Source organism: Saimiri boliviensis, chromosome 8 (genome assembly GCF_048565385.1).
Source record: "Saimiri boliviensis isolate mSaiBol1 chromosome 8, mSaiBol1.pri, whole genome shotgun sequence".
NCBI classification, from domain to species: Eukaryota; Metazoa; Chordata; class Mammalia; order Primates; family Cebidae; genus Saimiri; species Saimiri boliviensis.
In genome coordinates, this window is record NC_133456.1 from 30,709,083 (window position 1) to 30,732,986 (window position 23,904).

General features: G+C 37.9%; 1 protein-coding gene across 7 annotated transcripts in view; it reads right to left on the reverse strand.

Annotated features, from left to right (window-relative positions):
* The window catches only part of STXBP5L (syntaxin binding protein 5L), a 413,694-nt gene that overhangs the window by 306,811 nt on the left and 82,979 nt on the right, over positions 1-23,904 (reverse strand). For all 7 annotated transcript variants that reach the window (XM_074404291.1, XM_074404290.1, XM_074404292.1 and 4 more), the window contains exon 5: positions 17,107-17,207. In XM_074404291.1, the coding sequence (XP_074260392.1) occupies positions 17,107-17,207 (101 nt within the window). The remainder of the gene's footprint in view (positions 1-17,106; positions 17,208-23,904) is intronic.

Consider the following 23,904-nt stretch of genomic DNA (forward strand, 5'->3'; position numbering starts at 1 on the left):
GATAAGGACTCACATAAACTTAAGGTAAAGAGGTGGAAATATATTCCATGCCAATGGAAACCAAAAGTGAGCAGGACTAGCTATTCTTCTATCAGACAAAACAGACTTTGAAGCAATAACAGTAAATAAAAGTCAAAGAAGGATATTATTTAATGATAAAAGTATTAGTCTAATAGAAAGATGTTATAATTCTAAATTTATATACATCTAACACTGGAGATCCAAAAGGTATAAAACAATTACTACTATACCTAAGAAATAACATACAAAGCAACACAATAATAGTGGGGCACTTCAATACTCCACTGACACCACTAGACAGTTCATCAAGACAGAAAGTCAACAAGGAAACAACAGACTTAAACTATGCCCTAGAATAAATGGAATTGACAGATATTAACAAAACATTCTTCCCATCTACTGCAGAATATACATTCTTCTCATCAGCATGTGGAACATTCTCCAAGACAGACAATATGATAGGCCATAAAATAAGTCTCAATAAATCTAAGAAAATCAAAATCATATCAAGTATCTTCTCAGACCATGATGGAATAAAACTGGAAATCAACTCCAAAGGAACCCTCAAAACTCTACAAATCATGAAAATTAAATAATATGCTCTTAAATAATTTTGGGGTTAACAATGATATCAAAAACAAATTTAAAAATTCTTTGAAATGAATAATCATGACACAACTTATCAAAACATCTGGGATACAGCAAAAGCACTGCTAAGAGGAAAGTTCATAGCATTAAATGCCTACATCAAAAAGACCAAAAGAGCATCCAACTGAGTTTTGACAAAGGTGCAAGAGCAATTATTAATGAAATATTTAATTTAAAAAAAAGTCTTCAACAAATACATTCATAGGGGAAGAAAAAACAACCTTGACATAAATCTCATACTTTAAACAAAAAATAATCTGATGCCTTAAACAAAAAATCTCATGCCTTAAACAAAACGAGTTGTAGTTTTAAACATAAAACCATAAAAACTTTTAGAAAAAGAAGAAAACCTTTGAGACAGAAGGCACCTAGACTTGACCCAGATGTCACAAAATTTTAGTTAGTATACAGAGAAACTGGATTTCCTATATATTTCTGGTAGAAATATAAAGTGACACAACCACTCCAGAAAACAGCTTTGCCTTTTCTCCTCCAAAGGATCACAATTCTTCACCAGCAAGAGAACAAAACTGAATGGAGAATGAGTTTGATGAATGAACAGAAGTAGATTTGAGAAGGTGGGTAATAATAAACTTCTCTGAGTAAAAGGAGTATGTTCTAACCCAATGCTATGAACATAAATGACCTGATGGAACTGAAAAACACAGCACAAAAACTTTGTGAAGCATACACGAGTATCAATAGCTGAATCAATCAAGCAGCAGAAAGAATATCAGAGAATGAAGATGCATTAATAGAATAAAGTGTGAAGACAAGATTTGAGAAAAAAGAATAAAAAGGAACAAACAAAGCCTCGAAAAAATATGGGACTATGTGAAAAGACCAAACCTATGATTGATTGGTGTGCCTGACAATGATGGGGAGAATGAAACCAAGTTGGAAAACACTATTCAGAATATTATTCAGAACTTCCCCAACCTAGCAAGATAGGCAAACATTCAATTTAGGAAATACAGAGAACCCCGCAAAGATACTCCTCAAGAAGAGCAAACCTAAGACACATAATCATCAAATTCACCAAGGTTGAAATGAAGGAAAAAAGTAAGGACAGACAGAGAGAGAACGGTCAGGTTACCTATAAATGAAGCCTATCAGACTAACAGCAAATCTCTCTGCAAAAACCCTATTAGCCAGAAGAGAGAGGGGGCCAATACTCAACATTCTTAAAGAAAAGAATTTTCAACCCAGAATTTCATATGCAACCAAACTAAGCTTCATAAGTGAAGGAGAAATAAAATCCTTTAAAGAGAATCAAATGCTGAGAGATTTTTGTTACGACCAGACCTGCCTTAGAAAAGCTCCTGAAGAAAGTACCAAACATGGAAAAGAACAACTAGGAATAGCCACTGCAAAAACATACCAAACTGTAAAGACCATCAACACCAGTGAAGAAACAGCATTGCTAACAGACAAAATAACAAGCTGGCATCATAATGACAGGTTGAAAATCACACATAACAATATGAACTTTAAATGTAAATGGGCTAAATGACCCAATTAAAAAACACAGATTGCAAAATTGGATAAAGAGTCAAGAACCATTGGTGTACTATATTCAGAAGACCTATCTAACATGCAAAGTCACACATAGGCTAAAAATAAATGAATGAGGAAATATTTACCAAGCAAATGGAAAGCAATAAAACAGCAGGCTTTGCAATCCTAGACTCTCATAAAAGAGACTTTAAACCAACCAAGATTAAAAAAAAAAAAAAAAAAGACAAAGAAGGACATTACATAATGGTAATGCAATAAGAGGAGCTAACTATCCTAAATATATATGCAATGAATGCAGGAAAACCCAGATTCATAAAGCAAGTTCTTAGAGACCTAAAAAGAGACTTAGATTCCCACACAATAATAGTAAGAGACTTTAAAACTCGCCTGTCAATATTAGACAGATCAACGAGGCAGAAAATTAACAAGGATTTTCAGAACTTGAACTCAGCTCTGGACCAAGTGGACTTAATAGACATCTACTAAACTCTCCACTCTGAATCAACATAATATACATTCTTCTCAGCACCACTTTGTACTTATTTTAAAATTAACCACATAATTGGAAGTAAAACACATCTCAGCAAATGCAAAAGAATGGAAATCATAACAGTCTCTCAAACCACAGTGAAATCCAATTAGAACTTAGAATTAAGAAATTCACTAAAAATGACAAAATTACAGGAAAATTGCAAACTCTGCTTCAGAATGACAACTGGGTAAATAATGAAATGAAGGCAGAAATGAATAAGTTCTTTGAAACCAACGAGAATAAAGAAACAATGTACCAGCATCTCTGAGACACAGCTAAAGCAGTGTTTAGAGGGAAATTTATAGCACTAAGTGTCCATAAGAGAAAGCAGGAAAGAGCTAAAATTGACAAAACCCAAACATCACAATTAAAAGAAGTAGAGAAGCAAGAGGAAATCAATTCAAAAGCCAGCAGAAGATAAGAAATAAGTAAGATCAAAGTGGAACTGAAGGAGACAGAGACAAAAAAAAAAAAAAATCAATGATTCCAGGAGCTGGTTTTTTGAAAAGATCAACAAAATAGATAGACCACTAGCCAGACTAATAAAGAAGAAAAGAGAAAATAATCAAATAGACACAATGAAAAATGATAAAGAAGATATCACCAAGGATCCCACAGAAATACAAACTACCATCAGAGAATACTATAAACACCTCTATGCAAATAAACTAGAAAATCTAGAAGAAATGGATAAATTCCCAGACACATACACCTCCCAAGACTAAACCAGGAAGAAGTTGAGTCCCTGAACAGACCAATAACAAGTTCTAAAATTGAGGCAGTAATTAATAGCCTATGAACCAAAAAAAGCCCAGGACCATTAAATTAACAGCCAAATTCTACCAAAGGTACAAACAGGAGCTGGTACCATTTCTCCTGTAACTATTCCAAAAAATAAAGAAAAAAAAGAGGGACTCCTCCCTGACTCATTTTATGAGGCCACCATCATCCTGATACCAAAACCTGGCAGAGACACACCATCAACAACAAAAAATTCAAACCAATATCTCTGATGAACATAGATGCAAAAATCCTCAATCACATACTGGCAAACCGAATCCAGCAGCACATCAAAACCTTATCCACCATGATCAAGGTGGCTTTATCCCTGGATTGCAGGCTGGCTCAACATATGCAAATCAGTAAACATAATCCATCATATAAACATAGCAAATGAAAAAAAATATGATTTTCTCAATTGATGCAAAAAGGGCCTCTGATAGAACTCAACACTCCTTCATGCTAAAAACTCTCAATAAACTAGGTATTGATGGAACATATCTCAAAATAATAAGAGCTATTTATGACAAACCCACAGCCAATATCACATTGAATGGGCAAAAACTGGAAGCATTCCCTTTGAAAACTGGCACAAGACAAGGATGCCCTCTCTCACCACTTCTATTCAATATAGTATTGAAAGTTCTGCCCAAAGCAATCAGGCAAGAGAAAGAAATAAAGTGTATTCAAATAGAAAGAAGGGAAGTCAAAATGTCTCTGCTGGCAGATGACATGATTGTATAATTAGAAAACCCCATAGTCTCAGCCCAAAATCTCCTTAAGCTGATAAGCAATTTCAGCAGAGTCTCAGGATACAAAATCAATGTTCAAAAATCACAAGCATTCCTATACACCAATAATAGAGAGCCAAATCATAAGTGAACTCCCATTCACGACTGCTACAAAGAAAATAAAATACCTAGGAATACAGCTTGAGGGATGTGAAGGATATCTTCAAGGAGAACTACAAACCATTGCTCAAGGAAATAAGAAAGGACACAAACAAACGAAATAACATTCCATGCTCATGGATAGGAAAAATCAATATCATGAAAATGGCCATACTGCCCAAAGTAATTTATAGATTCAATGCTACCTCTATCATGTTGCCATTGACTTTCTTCACAGAATTAGAAAAAACTACTTTTAATTTCATATAAAACCAAAAAAGAGCCTTTAGAGCCAAGACAATCCTAAACAAAAAGAAACAAAAAGAACAAAGCTGGTGGCATCATGCTACCTGACTTCAAACTATACTAAAAGGATACAGTAACCAAAACAGCATGGTACTGGTACTAAAACAGATATACAGACCAATGAAACAGAACAAAGTCCTCAGAAACAACACCACACGTCTATAACCATCTGATCTTTGACAAGCTTGACAAAAAGAAAAAGCAATGGGGAAAGGATTCCCTATTCAATAAATGATGTTGAGAAAACTGGCTAGCCATATGAAGAAAACTGAAACTAGACCCCTTCTTTACACCTTATACAAAAATTAACACAAGATAGATTAAAGACTTAAACATAAGACCTAAAACCACAAAAATCCTGCAAAAAAACTGAGGCAATACCATTCACGACATAGGCATGGGCAAAGACTTCATGACTAAAACACCAAAAGCAATGGCAACAAAAGTGAAAATTTACAAATGAGATCTAAATTAAAGAGCTTCTGCACAGCAAAAGAAAGTATCATCACAGAGACAGGCAACCTATGGAATGCAAGAAAATTTTTGTAATCTATCCATCTGACAAAGGGCTAATATCCAGAATCTACAAAGAACTTAAAGAAATTTGAAAAAAAAAAAAAAAAAAAAAAAAAAAAAGCCCACAAACAACCCCATCAAAAAGTGGGTGAAGCAAAATTAACTCCAGATGGATTAAAGACTTAAACATCAGACCTAACACCATAAAAACCCTAGAAGAAAATCTAGGCAAAACCATTCAGGACATAGGTGTAGGCAAGGACTTCATGACCAAAATGCCAAAAGCAATGGCAACAAAAGCCAAAATAGACAAATGGGACCTAATCAAACTCCACAGCTTCTGCACGGCAAAAGAAACAGTCAGTAGAGTGAATCGGCAACCAACAGAATAGGAAAAAATTTTTGCAGTCTACCCATCTGACAAGGGGTTGATATCCAGAATTTACAAAGAACTAAAGCAGATCTACAAGAAAAAAACGAACAAGCCCATTCAAAAATGGGCGAAGGATATGAACAGATACTTTACAAAAGAAGACATACAGGAGGCTAACAAACATATGAAAAAATGCTCATCATCACTGGTCATCAGAGAAATGCAAATCAAAACCACATTGAGATACCATCTCACACCAGTTAGAATGGCGATCATTAAAAAATCGGGAAACAACAGATGCTGGAGAGGATGTGGAGAAATAGGAACACTTTTACACTGTTGGTGGGAATGTAAATTAATTCAACCATTGTGGAAGACAGTGTGGCGATTCCTCAAGGACCTAAAAATAGAAATCCCATTTGACCCAGCAATCCCATTACTGGGTATATATCCAAAGGATTATAAATCATTCTACTACAAGGACACGTGCACACGAATGTTCATTGCAGCACTGTTTACAATAGCAAAGACCTGGAACCAACCCAAATGCCCAACGACGATAGACTGGATAGGAAAAATGTGGTACATATACACCATGGAATATTACGCAGCCATCAAAAACGATGAGTTCACGTCCTTTGTAGGGACATGGATGAACCTGGAAACCATCATTCTCAGCAAACTGACACAAGAGCAGAAAATCAAACACCGTATGTTCTCACTCATAGGCGGGTGTTGAACAATGAGAACACATGGACACAGAGAGGGGAGCACTACACACTGGGATCCGTTGGGGGGAAATGGGGGAGGGGTGGGGGGTGGGGAGGTCAGAAGAGATAGTATAGGGAGAAATGACAGATACAGGTGAGGGGACGGAAGGCAGCAAACCACACTGCCATGTGTGTACCTATGCAACAATCTTGCAAGTTCTTCACATGTACCCCAAAACCTAAAATGCAATTAAAAAAAAAAGTCAGTGAAGGATATGAACAGACAATTCTCTAAAGAAGACATTTATGCAGACAACAAACAGATGGAGAAAAGCTCATTATCATTGGTCATTAGAGAAATGCAAATCAAAACCACAATGAGACACCATCTCATGCCATTTAGAATGACGACCATTAAAAAGTCAGAAAACAACAAATGCTGGAGACGATGTGGAAAAATAGGAATGCTTTTACACTGTTAATGGGACTGTGAATTAGTTCAACCATTGTGGAAGACTGTGTGGTGATTCCCCAGGGATCTAGAACTAGAAATACCATTTGACCCAGCAATCCCTTACTAGGTATATACAAAGGATTATAAATAATTGTGCTATAAAAACACCTGCACATGTATGTTTATTATAGCACTGTTCACAGTAGCAAAGACTTGGATCCAACTCAAAAGCCCATCAATAATAGACTGGAAAAAGAAAATGTGGCACATATACACCATGGAATACTATGCAGCCATAAAAAATGAAGAGTTCATGTCCTTTGCAGGGACACAGATGAAGCTGGAAATCATCATTCTCAGCAAACCAACACAGGAACAGAAAACCAAACACTGCATGTTCTCAGTCATAAATGGGAGGTAAACAATGAGAATACATGGACACAGGGAGGAGAACATCACACAACTGGGCCTGTCAGTGGGTAAGGGGGCTAGAGGAAGGATAGCATTAGGAGAAATAAATAATGATGGGGTGATGGATGCAGCAAACCACCATGGCACTGTATACCTGTGTAATAAACCTGCATGTCCTGTAGATGTACCTGTGAACTCAAAGTACACTAACAAAATAAAAATAAAAAATAATACATTCTAAAGATCTTGCTAATTTAACAATATATTTGGTGTATATAAAACATATATACAAATTATGCATATTTTGTGTCTTGCTTTTTTCCCTCTTTATAGTATATTCTAAAGATCTTGCTAATTTGTTTAAAGGTCTTGCTACTTTGTTTAACCAAAACAATATGATATTCTATATACATTTTATACATATATATAAATATATGATTTTCTATTTAGCTTATGTATACATAAGAAATAAAATTGTTACATATTTGCTTATATATGTACATAATGATTGTCTATAAAGTCACAGTAAATTAATTACACTGTTTAGCTCTGCTCAGGAGAACTAAGTAAGTGTCCAGGGGATAGGAATAAAGAAAGACCCTTTATTGTATATACTGTTGTGCCTTTTGAACATCAAACTCAGTAAATAGTTATGCAAGACTTTGAAAAGAATCAAATCCAATTCAAATTGCCTTTATAAAATGATATTTTAAAAGTGGATTATAAATTGGGTCTGTAAAAGGCAATTCAGATGGATAAAGTTTGCTAGAAACTTCATAAATTATAAGATTTTAAACAAAATATTGCTTCCTTCTAGTTTAATTAATATTCTTCAGAAATTCTCTCATATTAATTATCAGAACATTAGAGTAAGATAAAGTAAATATACATAATAAGAACATATAATTTAAAGGCCTGTATATCACAGTCTACATTTTAGTTTCACTCAAAAGGCACACAAAACAACTCCATGCTTTCTCCAGTATTACATAAATTTATGATTGTGATATCTACTATGATTGTGAGGACTGCTACGCCTAAAATACAAATGTTTTATTTTATTCATTACCCAGATCATGCATTACAAAAATCAAGACATTTTTTCTTCCTTACTTAAGTTTAAAATTGTATTTGGAAGAAGTCCAAGGATCATCCACAAGAAACAGAATATGTAAGCCAATGGTTACAAATGCAATGGTTCATACTTGTAATCCTAATTCTTTGTGAGGCCAAGGAAGGAGGATGGCTTGAGCCCAGTGGTTCAAATCTAGCCTAGGCAACACAGTGAGATCCCAGGACAAGCACGGTGGCTCACACATCTAATCCCAGCACTTTGGGAGGCTAAGATGGGAGGATTGCTTGAGCCCAGGAATCTGAAACCAGCCTGTGAAATACAGAGAGGCTCTGTCTCTAACAAATAAATAAAGAAATAAAATCAAATTAGCCAGGCATCATAGTGCACATCTGTGGTCCCAGTTACTAAGGAGGCTAAGGTAAGAGTAATGCTAGAGCCGAGGAGTTCAAGGTTGTAGTGACCCATACTCATGCTACTGTATTCCAGTCTAGGTGATAGAGTAAGACTCTGTCTCAAAAAAAAGCATAGTAAGAAACCATCTCCACTTAAAAAAAAAATAGCTGGGTATGGTGGCACATGCCCATAGTCCCAGCACTAAAGGAGGCTGAGGCAGGAGAATTGTTGAGCCCAGAATTTTGAGGCTGTAGTATGCTATGATCACACCATTGCACTCCAGCCTGGGACCCTGTCTCCAATAATAATACTCCAAAAATAACAATAATAAAAGCCTATTGCTTAACAATCTAAGGCTGGTTTCTGCCTTCAAAAACTCTAAGACTAAAGACTGTAGGTGTCCTAATGAAATAAGCTAAAATTTATAGTATAAATTCTGTAAACTGAAACACATGTAGCATAAGCATAAGAGTACTTAGAATATTTACATAATTAAATGGCTAATATCAGAGGGTTTGGAGACTGTTTCAAAAGATCCTTTTTTTTTTTCAAAAGATCCTTTTTTAAATTCTATATAGGCATGAACCTCCCATTCACCATACTTTGATAATTTCCCCTCCTATGATAAATTGCGATCGTTAATGTTCTCAAGTCACATTACAATATGTGTCTTTCTTAAAAAGATGAAGATCATATTTATCTTTAATGTCAGCATTAAAACATTTTCAAAGTAACTGTGATCAAAACTTATCTCAAATCTGTCAGCTGGCTTTTTTATTTTTCTACCAATTAATCTAACTCTGTTGAGATAATAAAATTATAATTGGAAATCATCATCACTAATTTCTCCCTCCCAAAAAGGCCATAGAAGGGGCCAGAACATTTCCTTCAACATCCCATTTGTGAGGGGGAAATGAAAACACTCTGTCCATCCACATAAAAGTATACGGTCAGATCTACTCAAAGCTAGAAGAAAAATCTTACCAGCAGAGATATAGATAAAATCAATATGGTAATCTAAATTGGTAATATTTTACTGGTAAGGTAAAAGGAATAGTATAAAAACCAACTCTATACTAATCTAAAATTTTTCAATATCCTTGAAATTTCTGCTACATTACTTGTTTTAAATTTTAAATTAAAATAACCAAAATTAGAACTAATCTAAAGAAGTAAATCCTATTTAGTTTTAACAAGTGTCTATAACATAAATACCCTTCCTCATTAAAAAAAAAATACTAAATATAGAGATTTGGGGCAAGATGGTTGACTAGAAGTGGCTAATTAGCACCATTCTCATGGAGAGAAGAAACAGTGGTGAATGGACGCTAGCTCTTCAACCAGAAGAGTAAGACAGTACAACTGCCCACCCAGAAGTGACACAGAGCTAGGGGAGTCCTCCCAGCACAGGCAACAATGAGTGAGAGTCCCCAGGGATCCACGCTTCTGCCATGGACCTTTGCATTCTTGAACTCAGGATCATCCTCATGATCCGTCCAACCAGGGCCTCCAGACCAACATGCAAAGAGCTATGTGGAGTCTGGGCGGAGCCATCACTCCCAGGAGTATTGGATCAACAGGCACCCCAACACCAGCAACTGAGCTCTGGCCAGGCTCCCTCAAATGTCCCCAGGAAAGGGGCTCAATCCATGGTGCTGGAGAGGAACAAGGTCTAATAGGCTTTATCCTGTGAGGTACAGGATAAGGCCCACCAACCTGGGACACTAGTGAGGCCACCACTGCCCTACCAGAATTCTCGGATCAGAAGTAGTTCTGTGCTTTTCTGGGACTGAGCTCCCAGAGGGGGAGGCAGACCATATAACTCTCCTTCCTGTTTGCCCTCAGGCTGGGGAGTGTACGCAGTGACTGGGGCAATTGTAGACAACCAGTAAAAGGCAGCCATCTTAAGGAAAAGTAGACAGACTTTTTTCCACATGAGCTCTCACACCTGCTAATCCTAACTGGGCAATGCCTCTTGACCTAGAACTTCAGGCACCCTGCACTGGACTCTTGGGCTAGTACCAGCTCTCCAATTCCCTGGGACAGAGTTTCCAAAGGGAGAGGCAGGCCACCTTTTTTGTTGCCCCACAAACTTCCCTCCTCATGTCCCCAAGATCAGGAAGGTATACAGTGATCAGGGACTACCATGAACTCCTAGCACAGTGCAGCCACCTTACAGAAAAGCAGCAGAATGTTTTCTACATGGCTTCCCAACCCTGCTATTCTTCTCTGGACAGTACCACCCTACAGGGGTCTCCAGCCACCCCCAACTAGGCTCTCAGGCTAGTAGCAGCTCTGTGCTTTTCTGAAACAGTGTGCTCCAAAGGAAAAAGCAAGCCACCATTTTTGCTGCCCTGCAGCCCTTGCTCTTGTTGCTCTTGGGGTTGAGAGGAAGTGTAGTGGTTGGGGACCAATACAAACCCATAGCAAAACACAGCCACTTTATGAAAAAGCAGCCAGACTGTTGTCCACATGAATCCCTGCTTCCACTACATTTCATTGGTCAGTACCTCTTGACCTCGTTTCCCACGCAATCACCCTGCCCTGCCTCAGCACTTCAGCAGATGGCAGCTCTGCATTTCACTGAGGAGGAAATCCCAGAGACAAACAACAGCCCTTCTACCATTGTAGCTGGAATAGTACCCCCCTTACTCCCCTCAGGCTGGGGAAGGGACAAAGGGCCTCGTTGTTATACTGGAACCTATACCACACTACAGCCATAGTCCAGAGAGGAGCTCAGTCTCTCTTCCCTGTGAGTCCTCACCTCAGACTCTTCACCAAGCAGTGTCCCTGGCTTGGGACAGCAAAACAGATGTCCCATCCTCAGCTGAACATTCTCACTGCTGGTGGCTCTGTGTTTCACTGGAGAGGGGCTCCCAGAAGGAACCAAAAGCCTCTCTGCTATTGCCATGGCAGCAGTTATGCCCTAGCTGCCCTTGAACTACAGATGAAACAAAAACCTTGAGGACTTTATTTATACTGCTAGCACAACACAGTCGCTATAAAGAGACAAGCCCAGCCTCAGTGCAGCCACCACACCCCCTGAGTTGAACATCCTCAATAGCAACAGTTCTGTGTTCCCTCAGATAGAGTTCCCAGAAGCAATTGAAAACCCCTCTGCCACTGCCACTGCAGTGGTACTAACCATTCTGCTCTTGAAACAAGACTAATGTTCCCTTATCCCCCTCACATAGTACATGTGACAGAGAGGTGTGACTCGCTGTGCCCTGCTGCTCAAACCCCTAGGGGGAGCATGCAGATGGGCAGGTCATGGGGAGCGTTTTGGGGCTCCAACCCCATGGCAGTGTCTAGGGTTGAGTGTTTATAGTTCCTGAAGACACAGCAGGCATGTGTTATAGTAAGCTCTTTCAGTTTTGCAGTCTGAAGGAGGCTTGTGTTAATCACCTCAATTAGACCCTCTGCCTTGTGGCAAGGACAGAGGGCTTTCTGTATCCCAGGTTCTTGCCCTAGAGTACCAGAAAAATCAGATCACAAGTGGGCTTGGAAGATGAGTGCAAGGTTTTATTGAGTGGTGGATGTAGCCCTCAGTGAGGTGGATGGGGAGCCAAAAGGGAGATGGATTGGGAAGGTGGCCTTCCCCTGGAGTTCAGTCCCAACTGAATTCTGAATCATCCCACCTTAATGGCCTGCCCATGTGTGCTAGTGTCTGTTGGTTTGCTCTTCTACTCCTTTTGATGTCTAGCCATTTGTGTGTGTCATGCCCACTATGGTCTTTCGGGTTTATATGGGCACAGGATCGGGGTATGGTAGACCAGAATGGTCTTGGAAAATGCAACATTTGGGAGGGAAAACAGGAGTGCCTGTTCTCGTGTAGGTCTATGGGCAAAGGCATGAGGATAGAGTCCTTGCCACAGAAACCACCCTTCTCTACCTAGTACTTCCCTACCCACCTCCCATATCACCCTCAGACTGAGAAAAAACCAAAGACCTGAGTGCTTAAACCACACCTTGAACAAACCGCAGCTGTTGCCCAGAGGAGAAGAGGCTATTCTGTCTCCCCCATGAGCCCTCCATCCCCCCTACTCATAACCAGGCAGTTCCCACCAACCTTGAACCCACAATACAGCCACTTCACACCTGGCTGAATACAATAAGACACCAGCTCTGCATTTCTCTAGGGCGGAGCCCCAAGGAGAAAGAAAGTGAAAAGTCCTCTGCCACAGCCACTGACCTTGGCAAAGTTCCTTCCCCTGTTGCCTCCAAGCAAGGTAAGGAAGAAAAAGCCTGAGCTTGTCCCAGGGCTGTGGTGTGCAGCCTGGGAATACCAAGACAAGATATGCAGCCAATGCTCAAGTGGGAAAGGAGCCCACGCTTTCAGAACATTAAGAGACTGAAATTTCTCAGCAAACTGACACAAGAGCAGAAAATCAAACACTGCATGTTCTCACTCATAGGCGGGTGTTGAACAATGAGAACACATGGACACAGGGAGGGGAGCACTACACACTGGGGTCTGTGGGGGATGGATGGGGGGGAGGTGGGGAGAAATAGCACGGGGAGAAATGCCAGATATAGGTGAAGGGGAGGAAGGCAGCAAATCACACTGCCATGTGTGTACCTATGCAACAATCTTGCATGTTCTTCACATGTACCCCAAAACCTAAAATGCAATTAAAAAAAAATAGAGGTGGCACATTGCTGAGCAAAAGCCTGCCTACTGGCAATTATGCTTAAGTGCCATCTACTGGATCACAACCCCAAAATATTTTCAACATGAAAAACATTTTGCTAATATGCCTCCCTGTGAAACCAAGGACAAGAAATGAGCTACAAATAAAAATCCAGCACAAAGCCTCAGCCCTCTGAAAACATCTAGAAAGGAAGTCAACTGACTGTACTCAGATTACACCACAGTTGATTAAAAAAAAAAAATCAGCCCACACAGATGAGAAAGACCCAGCACAAGAACTCTGGCAACTCAAAAAGAGAGTGTCTTATTTCCCACAAATGACTACACTAGTTCCCCAGCGAGAATTCTTAACCAGACAAAAATGGCAAAAATAGAATTCAGAATCTGGATAAAAATGAAGACCATAAAGATTCAGGAGAAAGTTGAAACCCAATACAAAGAATCTAAGGATGACAATAAAATGATACAAGAGCTGATAGATAAAATAGACATTTTAAGAAAGACTTGGCCAGGCACAGTGGCTCATGTCTGTAATCCCAACACTTTGGGAGGCCAAGGTGGGTGAATCACCACGTCAGGAGTTCAAGACAAGCCTGACAAACATGAAGAAACCCTGCCTCTACTAAAAATACAAAAATTAGCCAGATGTGGTGGCATGAGCCTAAGTCTCAGCTACTTAGGAAGCTGAGGCAGGAGAATTGCTTGAACCCAATAGGTGGAGGTTGCAGTGAGCCACAATCGCACCATTGCACTCCAACCTGGGCAACAGAGTGAGACTCCATCTGAAAACAATAAAAAATAAAATAAAGACTCAAACTGATCTGATAGAGTGGAAAACACACTACAAGAATTTCATAATGTATTCACAAGTATTGACAGAAGAATAGACCAAGTTCAGGAAAGAATCTGTAAGTTCAATGACTGGTTCTCTTAACTATAGCAGTCAGAGAAAAAAATAAACAAAATGCTCAAAAAATAAGAGATTATGTAAAGAGATCAAATCTATAACTCATTGGTGTCCCTGAAAGAGATAAGGAGAGAGTAAGAAACTTGGAAAATGTATTTCAGAGTATCATCCATGAAAAATTCCCCAGCCTCATTAGAGAGGCCTAAATACAAACTCAGGAAATGCAGAGAACCTAAGTGAGATACTACACAAAAAGACGATGGCAAAGACACATAATCATCAGATTCTCCAAGGCTGAAATAAAAGGGAAAAAGTGAAAAGGCAGCTGGAAAGAAGAGGCAAGACACCTACAAAGGAAACCCCAACAGGCTAACAGAGGACCTTTCAATAGAAACTTTACAAGCCAGAAGAAATTGAAGGCCTATATTAAGCCTTATTAAAGAAAATAATTTCCAAGCAAGAATTTCATATACAGACAAACTAAGCTTCATAAACCTAGGAGAAATTAGATCTTTTCCAGACAAGCAAATGCTTGTCTGGAAATTCATGACAACCAGACCTGCCTTACAAGAGGTCCTGAAAGGAGTGCTAAATATGAAAAGCAAAGACTGTTATAAGCTACTACAAAAACACACTTAGGTATGCAAACTATTGACCCTATAAAGCAGCCACACAAACAAGTTTGCACAATAGCCAGCTAGAAATATGATGAAAGGATCAAATCCACACATATCAACATTAAATTTGAATGTAAATGGGCTAAATGTTCCAATTAAAAGGCACAGATTGGCAAGCTAAATAAAGAAGGACTGAATGGTATGCTGTCTTCAAGAGACCCATCTCACATGCAATGACACCCCATAGGCTCAATGTAAAGGGATAAAAGAAAATATACCAAGCAAATGGAAAACAAAAAATCAGGGGTTGCTATTCTAATTTCAGGAAAAAAAAAAAAGAAAAAAAAAGACTTTAAGACAGCAAAGGTCAAAAAAGACAAGGAAGGTCATTACATAATGGTAAAGGGTTCAATTCAACAAGAATACCTAACTATCCTAAATATATATGCACTCAACACAGACACACCCAGATTCATAAAGCAAGTTCTTAGAGATCAACTAAAAGACTTAGATTTCCATAAATAATAGTGAGAAACTTCAACACCCCACTGACAGTTTTTAGATAGACCATCCAGCCAGAAAATTAACAAGGATTTTTAGGACCTAAACTTAACACTTGACCAAATGGAACCAAATTAGACATCTACAAACTGCTCCACCCAAAAAGAACAGAATATACCGTCTTCTCATCTGGACATAGCACATACTCTAAAATGAATCCCTAAATGTTTTAGTTCTAAAACAACTGGACATTAAACAATCCTCAGAAAAACTGTTAAACTGAAATCATACCAACCACATTCTCAGACCACAATGCCATAAAAATAAAAATCAACACTAAGAAAATTGTTCAAAACCATACAATTACATAGAAATTAAACAACCTGCTATTGAATAACCTTTGGGTAAACAATGAAATTATAGCAGACATCAGGAAATTCTCTGAAACTACTGAGAACCAAAAAAACATACCAGCAACTCTAGGACACAGCTAAAGTAGTGCTAAGAGAAAAGTTTATACTGTTAAATGCTCACATAAAAAATTCATAAAATCTTAAATTAGCAACTTAACATTACACCTAGAGGAACTAGAGAAACAAAATCAAACCAAACCCAGAGCTAGCAAAAGATAAAAATAATTAATATAAAATCTGAAATGACAGACTAAGAGGCAAAAAAACATACAAAAGATCAATGAATACAAGAGTTGTTTTTTTGACAGAAGAAATATGATAGGCCACTAGTTATGCTAATAAAGAGAAAAAAAGAGAAGACCCAAATAATCAGAAATGCCAAAAAAGACATAAGCACCAATCCTACAGAAATATAAAAAACCCTCAGAGAACACCTCTGCACATACACTAGAAAGTCTAAAAGAAATGAATACATTCCTGCAAACATATGAACTCCCAAAATTGAGCCAGAGAGAAACTGAATCCCTAGACAGACCAATAAAGAGTTCCAAAATTGAATCAGTAATAAAAAGCCTACCAACCATAAAGGACCCAGGACAAGAAAGATTCACAGCCAAATTCCACCAGATTCATAAAGAAGAGCTTGTACCATTCTGACAGAAATTACTCCAAAAAATTGAGGAGGAGGAACTCCTCTCCAACTCATTCTATGAAGCCAGCTTCATCCTGATACCAAAACCTGGCAGAAACACAACAAAAAAATATTAGGGCCAATATCCTTGATGAACACACATTTTAAAATTCTCAAAAAAAAAAACAAAAAACAAAAAACAAAAAAACCTAGCAAACTGAATCCTGTAGCACATGATAAAGATAATCCACCACACTCATGTAGGCTTTATCCCAGGGAAGCAAGGTTGGTTCAATAATCACAAATAAATAAATATTATCTACCACATAAACAGAACTGAAAACAAAAACCACATGACTATCTCAATACATGCAGAAAAGGCTTCTGGTACAATTCAACGTCCTGCATCTCTAGCCAGAGCAATCATGCAAGAGAAAGAAATAAAAGGCCTGTAAATATTAAAAGGAAGAAAGAAAATCAATGATCTCTCTTTGCAGATAATATGATTCTATACGTAGAAAACACCATAATCTCAGCTCATAAACTCCTAAAGCTAATAAACATTGCATTAGTAGGTGACTGGATCTATATTAATTATGCATTTCCTATAAAAAAGAAACCACCATAAAAGTCAGAATAAACATTACATTATTTCTAGCTGTTGAAATTTGAGAAAAAAAGCTGATAAAATTAACCAAAACTTGTTCAAAAAATAATTTTGTGGTACATTAAGAAATTATTTAACTCATAGGTTCTTACCTTTCTCGGTTAAATTTAAGAGAATGGAGAATAGCTGGCTTTTTTTGTCTAAGGTTCCACAAATGAAGTGTATCATCTGAACTTGCACTGACCAACGCACCCTAGAACAAAAAGAAGATAAAGTAGTATGGGATTTACTTAATTCAGGGTTTTTGTGAAGCAGAAACATGCTACTTTACTCAATTTTTTACTATCTGAAAAATTAGTTGTCTCTATATAACCCAGAGATATAAGGAAGAATAAGTGCATAAATCTCAATCAGGAAGGGTAAGAATGCTGAGCACGGAAGAGAAAACTGACCCACTACATTTCAATATGAGGAAGACTAGCCTAGGATTATTAATTTACCAATAGAGAGAATTAACTATTACAGCATCATTACGACCATTAAAGGTTTTTCTATGGGAAAAAAATAGTTTAGATTTTTTTCTGTTTCTACTATTCACACATATACTAAATAACCTTAATGAGAAGCAAATACAAAATGCAATCTTATAAAATTGAATACAGGTCATATAAAAATTCTCCTTTGCAAGAATTTTCTGTACATTTAAAAAGTGTATATTCTTCCTAAAAAGTATAGTTAATATAATTTCCTTCTTACAGTCCAAGAAGTTTATTATTTATAAAGAACAATATCCATAATAAAAGCATTTCTCTAACTACAATTTCATATAACTATAAAATCAAATTAAGATTCTTTTTTAAAATATACTTTAAGTTCTGGAATATATATGCAGAACTTGCAGGTTTGTTACATAGGTATACATGTGCCAAGGTGGTTTGCTACACTCATCAGCCTGTCATCTGCATTAGGTATTTCTCCTAATGATATCCTTCCCCTAGAACCCTACCCCTGACAAGTCCCAGTGTGTGATGTTCCCCTCCTTGTATCCATGTGTTCTCATTGTTTGACACCCACTTATGAGTGAGAACATGCGGTGTTTAGTTTTCTGTTCTTCTGTTAGTTTGCTGAGAAGGATAGTTTCCAGATTCATCCATGTCCCTACAAAGGACATGAACTCACCCATCTTTATGACTGCATAGTACTCCATGGTGTATATGTGCCACATTCGCTTTATTCAGTCTAACATTGATGGGCATTTGGGTGGCTCCAAATCTTTGTTATTGTGAACAGTGCTGCAATAAACATACATGCACATGTGTCTTTATATTAGAATGATTTATTGTCTTTTGGGTATATACCCAGTAATGGAATTTCTGGGTCAAATGGTATTTCTGGTTCTAGATCCTTTAGGAATTGTCACAGTCTTCCACAATGTTTGAACTAACTTACACTCCCATTACCAGTGTAAAACCATTTCTATTTTTCCACATTCTTTCCAGCATCTGGTGTTTCCTGACTTTTTAATGATCGCCATTCTAACTGGCATGAGATGGTGTCTCATTGTGGTTTTGATTTGCATTTCTCTAATGACCAGTGGTGATGACTTTTTTCATATGTTTGTTGGTCACATAAATGTCTTCTTTTTAGAAGTGTCTATTTATATACTTGGTCCACATTTTGATTAGGTTGTTTTTTTCTTGTAAATATGTTTACATTCCTTGTAGATTCTGGATATTAGCCCTTTTTCAGATAGATAGAATGAAAAAATTTATTCTTATTCTATAGAGTGCCTCTTCACGTTCATAATAGGTTATTTTGCTGTGCAGCATATCATTAGTTTAATTAGATCTCATTTGTCAATTTTGGCTTGTATTGCCATTTGCTTTTGGTGTTTTAGTCAGGAAGTCTTTGCCCATGCCTATGTTCTGAATGCTATTACCTAGGATTTCTTCTAAGATTTTTATGGTTTTAGGTCTTATGTTTAAGCCTTTAATCCATTTGGAGGTAATTTTTGTATAAGGTATAAGGAAGGGGTCCAGTTTCAGTTTTCTGCATATGGTTAGCCAGTTTTCCCGACACCATTTATTAAAATAAAGAATCCTTTCCCCATTGCTTCTTTTTGTCAGGTTTGTCAAAAATGAGATGGTTGTAGATGTATGACATAATTTCTGAGGCCTCTGCTCTGTTTCATTGGTCTATATATCTATTCTGGTACCAGAACCATGCAGTTTTGATTACTATTGCCTTGCATTATAGTTTGAAATATATGCTTCCAGCTTTGTTCTTTTTGCTTAGAATTGTCTTATCTACACAGGCTCTTTTTTTGGTTCCATATAAAATTTAACACAGTTTTTTTCTTTTTTTTTTTTTTTAAATTCTGTGAAGAGAGTCAATGGTAGCTTGATGTGGATAGCATTGAATATATAAATTACTTTGGGCAGTATGGCTATTTTGACAATATCGATTTTTTATACCCAGGAGCATGGAATGTTTTTCCATTTGCTTGTGTCTGCTCTGATTTCCTTGAGCAGTGTTTCATGATTCTCCTTAAAGAGGTCCTTCACATCCCTTGTAACTTGCATTCCCATGTATTTTATTCTCTTTATAGCAAATGTGAATGGGAGTTCACTCATGGTTGGGCTCTTTGTCTGTCATTGGTGTATAGGAATGCTTATGATTTTTGCACGCTGATTTTGTATCCTGAGACTTTGCTTACACTGCTTATCAGCTTAAGGAGATTTTGGGCTGAGACTATGGGGTTTTTCAAATATACAATCATATCATCTGCAAACAGAGACAATTTGACTTCCTCTCTTCCTATTTGAATACCCTTTATTTCTGCTCTCTTGCTTGATTGCCCCAGACAAAACTTCCAATACTATGTCAAACAGGAGTGGGAAGATATGGCATCCTTGTCTTCTGCCTGTTTCAAACGGGAATGCTTCTAGCTTTTGCCCATTCAGTATGATATTGGCTGTGGGTCTGTAATAAATAGCTCTTATTATTTTGAGATACGTTCCATCAATACCTAGTTTATTGAGAGTTTTTAGCATGAATGGGTTTTGAATTTCATTGAAGGCTTTTTCTTTACCTATTGAGATAATCTTGTGTTTTTTGTGATTGGTTCTGTTTAAGTGATATATTATGTTTATTGATTTGCACATGGTGAGATAGTCTTGCATCCCAGAGATAAAATTGAGTTGATCATGGCAGATAAGGTTTTGATGTGCTGCTGGATTCGGTTTGCCAGTATTTTATTGAGGATTTTTACATCTATGTTCATCAGGGATATTGGCCTGAAATTTTCCTTGTTGCTGTTGTTCTTGTGTCTCTGCTAGGTTTTGGTATCAGGATGATGCTGGCCTCATAAAATGAGTTAGGGAGGACTCCCTCTTTTCCTATTGTTTTGAATAGTTTCAAGGAGGATTGGTAGCAGCTCCTCTTTGTACCTTTGGTAGAATTTGGCTGTGAATTTGTCTAGTCTGGGCTTTTTTTGGTTGGTAGGCTATTAACTAGTGCCTCAATTTCAGAACTTGTGATTGGTCTATTCAGGGACTCAACTTCTTCCTGGTTTAGTCTTGGGAGATGTATGTGTCCAGGAATTTATCCATTTCTTCTAGATTTTCTAGTTTATTTGCATAGAGGTATTTCCAGTGCGGGATCAGTGGTGATATCCCTTCTATCATTTTTATTGCATTTATTTAATTCTTCTTTTCTTCTTTATTAATCTGGCTAGTGGTCTATTTTGTTGATCTTTTCAAAAAACCAGCTCCTGGATTCATTTATTTTATTTGAAGGGGTTTTTATGTCTCTATCTCCTTTAGTTCTACTCTGATCTCAGTTATTTCTTTTCTTCTGCTAGCTTTTGAATTTGATTTTGCTTCTCTAGTTCTTTTAATTGTGATGTTAGGTTGTCGATTGTAGATCTTACCTGCTTTCTCTCATGGGCATTTAGTGGTATAAATTTCCTTTTAAAAATTGCTTTAGCTATGTCCCAGAGATTCTGATATATCTTATCTTTGTTCTCATTCATTTCAAATAACTTATTTATTTCTGTCTTCATTTCATTATGCACCCAGTAGTCACTCAGAGGCAGGTTGTTCAGTTTCTATGTAGTTGTGTAATTTTGAGTGATTTTCTTAATCCTGAGTTCTAATTTGATTGCACTGTGGTCTGAGAGACTGTTAAAATTTCCATTCCTTTGTATTTGCTAAGAAGTGATTTACTCCCAGTTATGTGGTCAATTTTAGAGTAGGTGTGATGTGGTGCTGAGAAGAATGTTTATTTTGTGGATTTGGGGTAAAGAGTTCTGCTGATGTCTATTAGGCCCACTTGGTACAGATCTAAGTTCAAGTCCTGGATATCCTTGTTAATTTTCTGTCTCATTGATCTGTCTAATATTGGCAATGGAGTGTTAAAGTCTCCCACTATTATTCTGTGGGAATCTAAATCTCTTTGTAGGTTGTTAAGAACTTGCTTTAAGTATCTGAGTGCTCCTGTATTGGGTGAATATATATTTAGGATTGTTACTTCTTGTTGCATTTAACTTTTAACAATTATGTAATGCCCTTCTTTGTCTCTTTTGATATTTGTTGGTTTAAAGTCTATTTCATCAGAGACTAGGATTGTAACTCCTGCTTTTTTTTTTTTTTTTTTTTTTTTTTTTGCTCTCCATTTGCTTGGTATAACTTCCTTCATCCCTTTATTTTCACCCTACATGTGTCCTTGCACATAAGATGAGTTTCCTGAATACAGCACACCATATAAAGTCAAGATGGGCCTTGACTTTTAATCCAATTTGCCAGTCTGTGTCTTTTGATTGGGGCATTTAGCCCATTCACATTAAAGGTTAATATTGTTATGTGTGAATTTGATCCTGCCATTTTGATGCTAGCTGGTTGTTTTACCTCTTAGTTGATGCAGTTTCTTCATTTTGTTAATGCTCTTTACCATTTGGTATGTTTTTGGAGTGACTGGTACTGGTTGTTCCTTTCCCTGTTTAGTGCTTCTTTCAGTAGCTCTTGTAAGGCAGGCCTGGTAGTGAGGAAATCTCTCATCAATTGCTTATCCATAAAGGTTTTATTTCTCCTTCATTTATGAAGCTTAGTTTGGCTGGATATGAAATTCTAGGTTGAAAGTTCTTTTATTTAAGGAGGTAGAATATTGGCCCCCATTCTATTCTGGTTGTAGGGTTTCTGCTGAGAGATCTGCTGTAAGTCTCATAGGCTTCCCTTTGTGCGTAACCCAATCTTTCTCTTGGGCTGCCCTTAGCATTTTTTCCTTCATTTCAACCTGGTAAATCTGATGATTATTTGCCTTGGGGTTGCTCTTCTTGAGGAATATCTTCGTGGTGTTCTCTGCATTTCCTGGACTTTAGTGTTGGCCTGCCTTGCTAGGTTGGGGAAGTTCTCCTGGATAATATCTTAAAGAGTGTTATCCAGCTTGGATTCATTCTCTCTATCACATTCAGGTACACCTATCAAATGTAGATTAGGTTTTTTCACATAATCCCATATTTCTTGGAGGCTTTGTTCATTTCTTTTCCCTCTTTTTTTCTCTATTCTTGTCTTCTCATTTTATTTCATTGAGTTGATCTTCAATCTCTGATATCCATTTGGTCCATTCAGCTATTGAAGCTTGTGTATGCTTCACAAAGTTCTCGTGCTGTGTTTTTCAGCTCCATTAAGTCATTTATGTTATTCTCTAAAGTTGTTATTCTAGTTAACATTTTGTCTAACCTTTTCTCAACATTCTTAGTTTCTTTGCGTTGGGTTAGAACATGTTCTTTTAGCTCAGAGAAGTTTGTTATTACCCACCTTCTGAAGCCTGCTTCTGTCAGTGCATCAAACTCATTCTCCATCCAGCTTTGTTCACTTGCTGGTGAGGAGTTGTGATCCCTTGGAGGAGGACAGGCATTCTGGTCTTTGGTGTTTTCATCCTTTTTGCACTGGTTTATTCCCATCTTCATGGATTTATCTACCTGTGGTCTTTGTAGTTGGTCACTTTCGAATGGGGTCTCTGAGTCGAAGTCCCTTTTGTCAATATTGAAGCTATTTCTTTCTGTTTTTTTAGCTTTTTTTTCCTAACAGACCCCTCTGCTGCAGGACTGCTGGAGGTCCACTCCAGACTCTGCTTGCCTGGAATCACCTGCAGGGGCTGAAGAACAGTAAGGGTTGCTGCCAGTTTTTTCTGTTATCTTTGTCCCAGAATGGTACCCACCAGATGTCAGCCAGAGCTCTCCTTTGTGAGTTGCCTCTTTGGATCTATGCGTGTCAGAGAGCTGCTTGAGGAGATAGTCTGTCCCTTAGCAGAGCTCAAGTACTGTGCTGGGAGTTCTGTTCTGTTCAGAGCTGCTGGGCAGGCACATTTAAGTCTGCTGCAACTGAACACATAACTGCCTCTTTTCCCAGGTGTTCTGTCCTGGGAAGGTGGGGCTTTATTTATAAGTTCTTGACATGCTGCTGCCTTTTATCAGAGATGCCCTGCCCAGCAAGGAGGTAGTCTAGTCACAGTCTGCCAGCTGAGGTGTTGCTGAGCTGCTGCAGGCTCTGCCCAGCTTCTGTGTAAACTTCCTTGCAGCTTTGTTTATAGATATACAGTTAGATCTGCCTTGATAATAGCTGTCTGCCTCCGTAATGTTGGACTGCCTCAGTAATAGTGGATTGCCTTGGTAATGGCAGATTGCCTCAGTAATGGTAGACTGCCTCAGTAATGGTGGACTGCCTGAGTAGTGGTGGACTGCCTTGATAATGGCAGATAGCCTTCCCCACACAGAGCTGGACTGTCCTGGGTCTGGCTACACTTGCTGTGACACTCTGAATCCAGAGTGTTTCAGATTGCTGGTCTTTGTGGGGATGGGACCTGCTGAGCCAGATCACCTGGCTCCCCACTTTCAGCTCCCACCTTTTCAGTGAATGGGCAGCTGTCTCCCAGTCCATTCCAGGAACCAG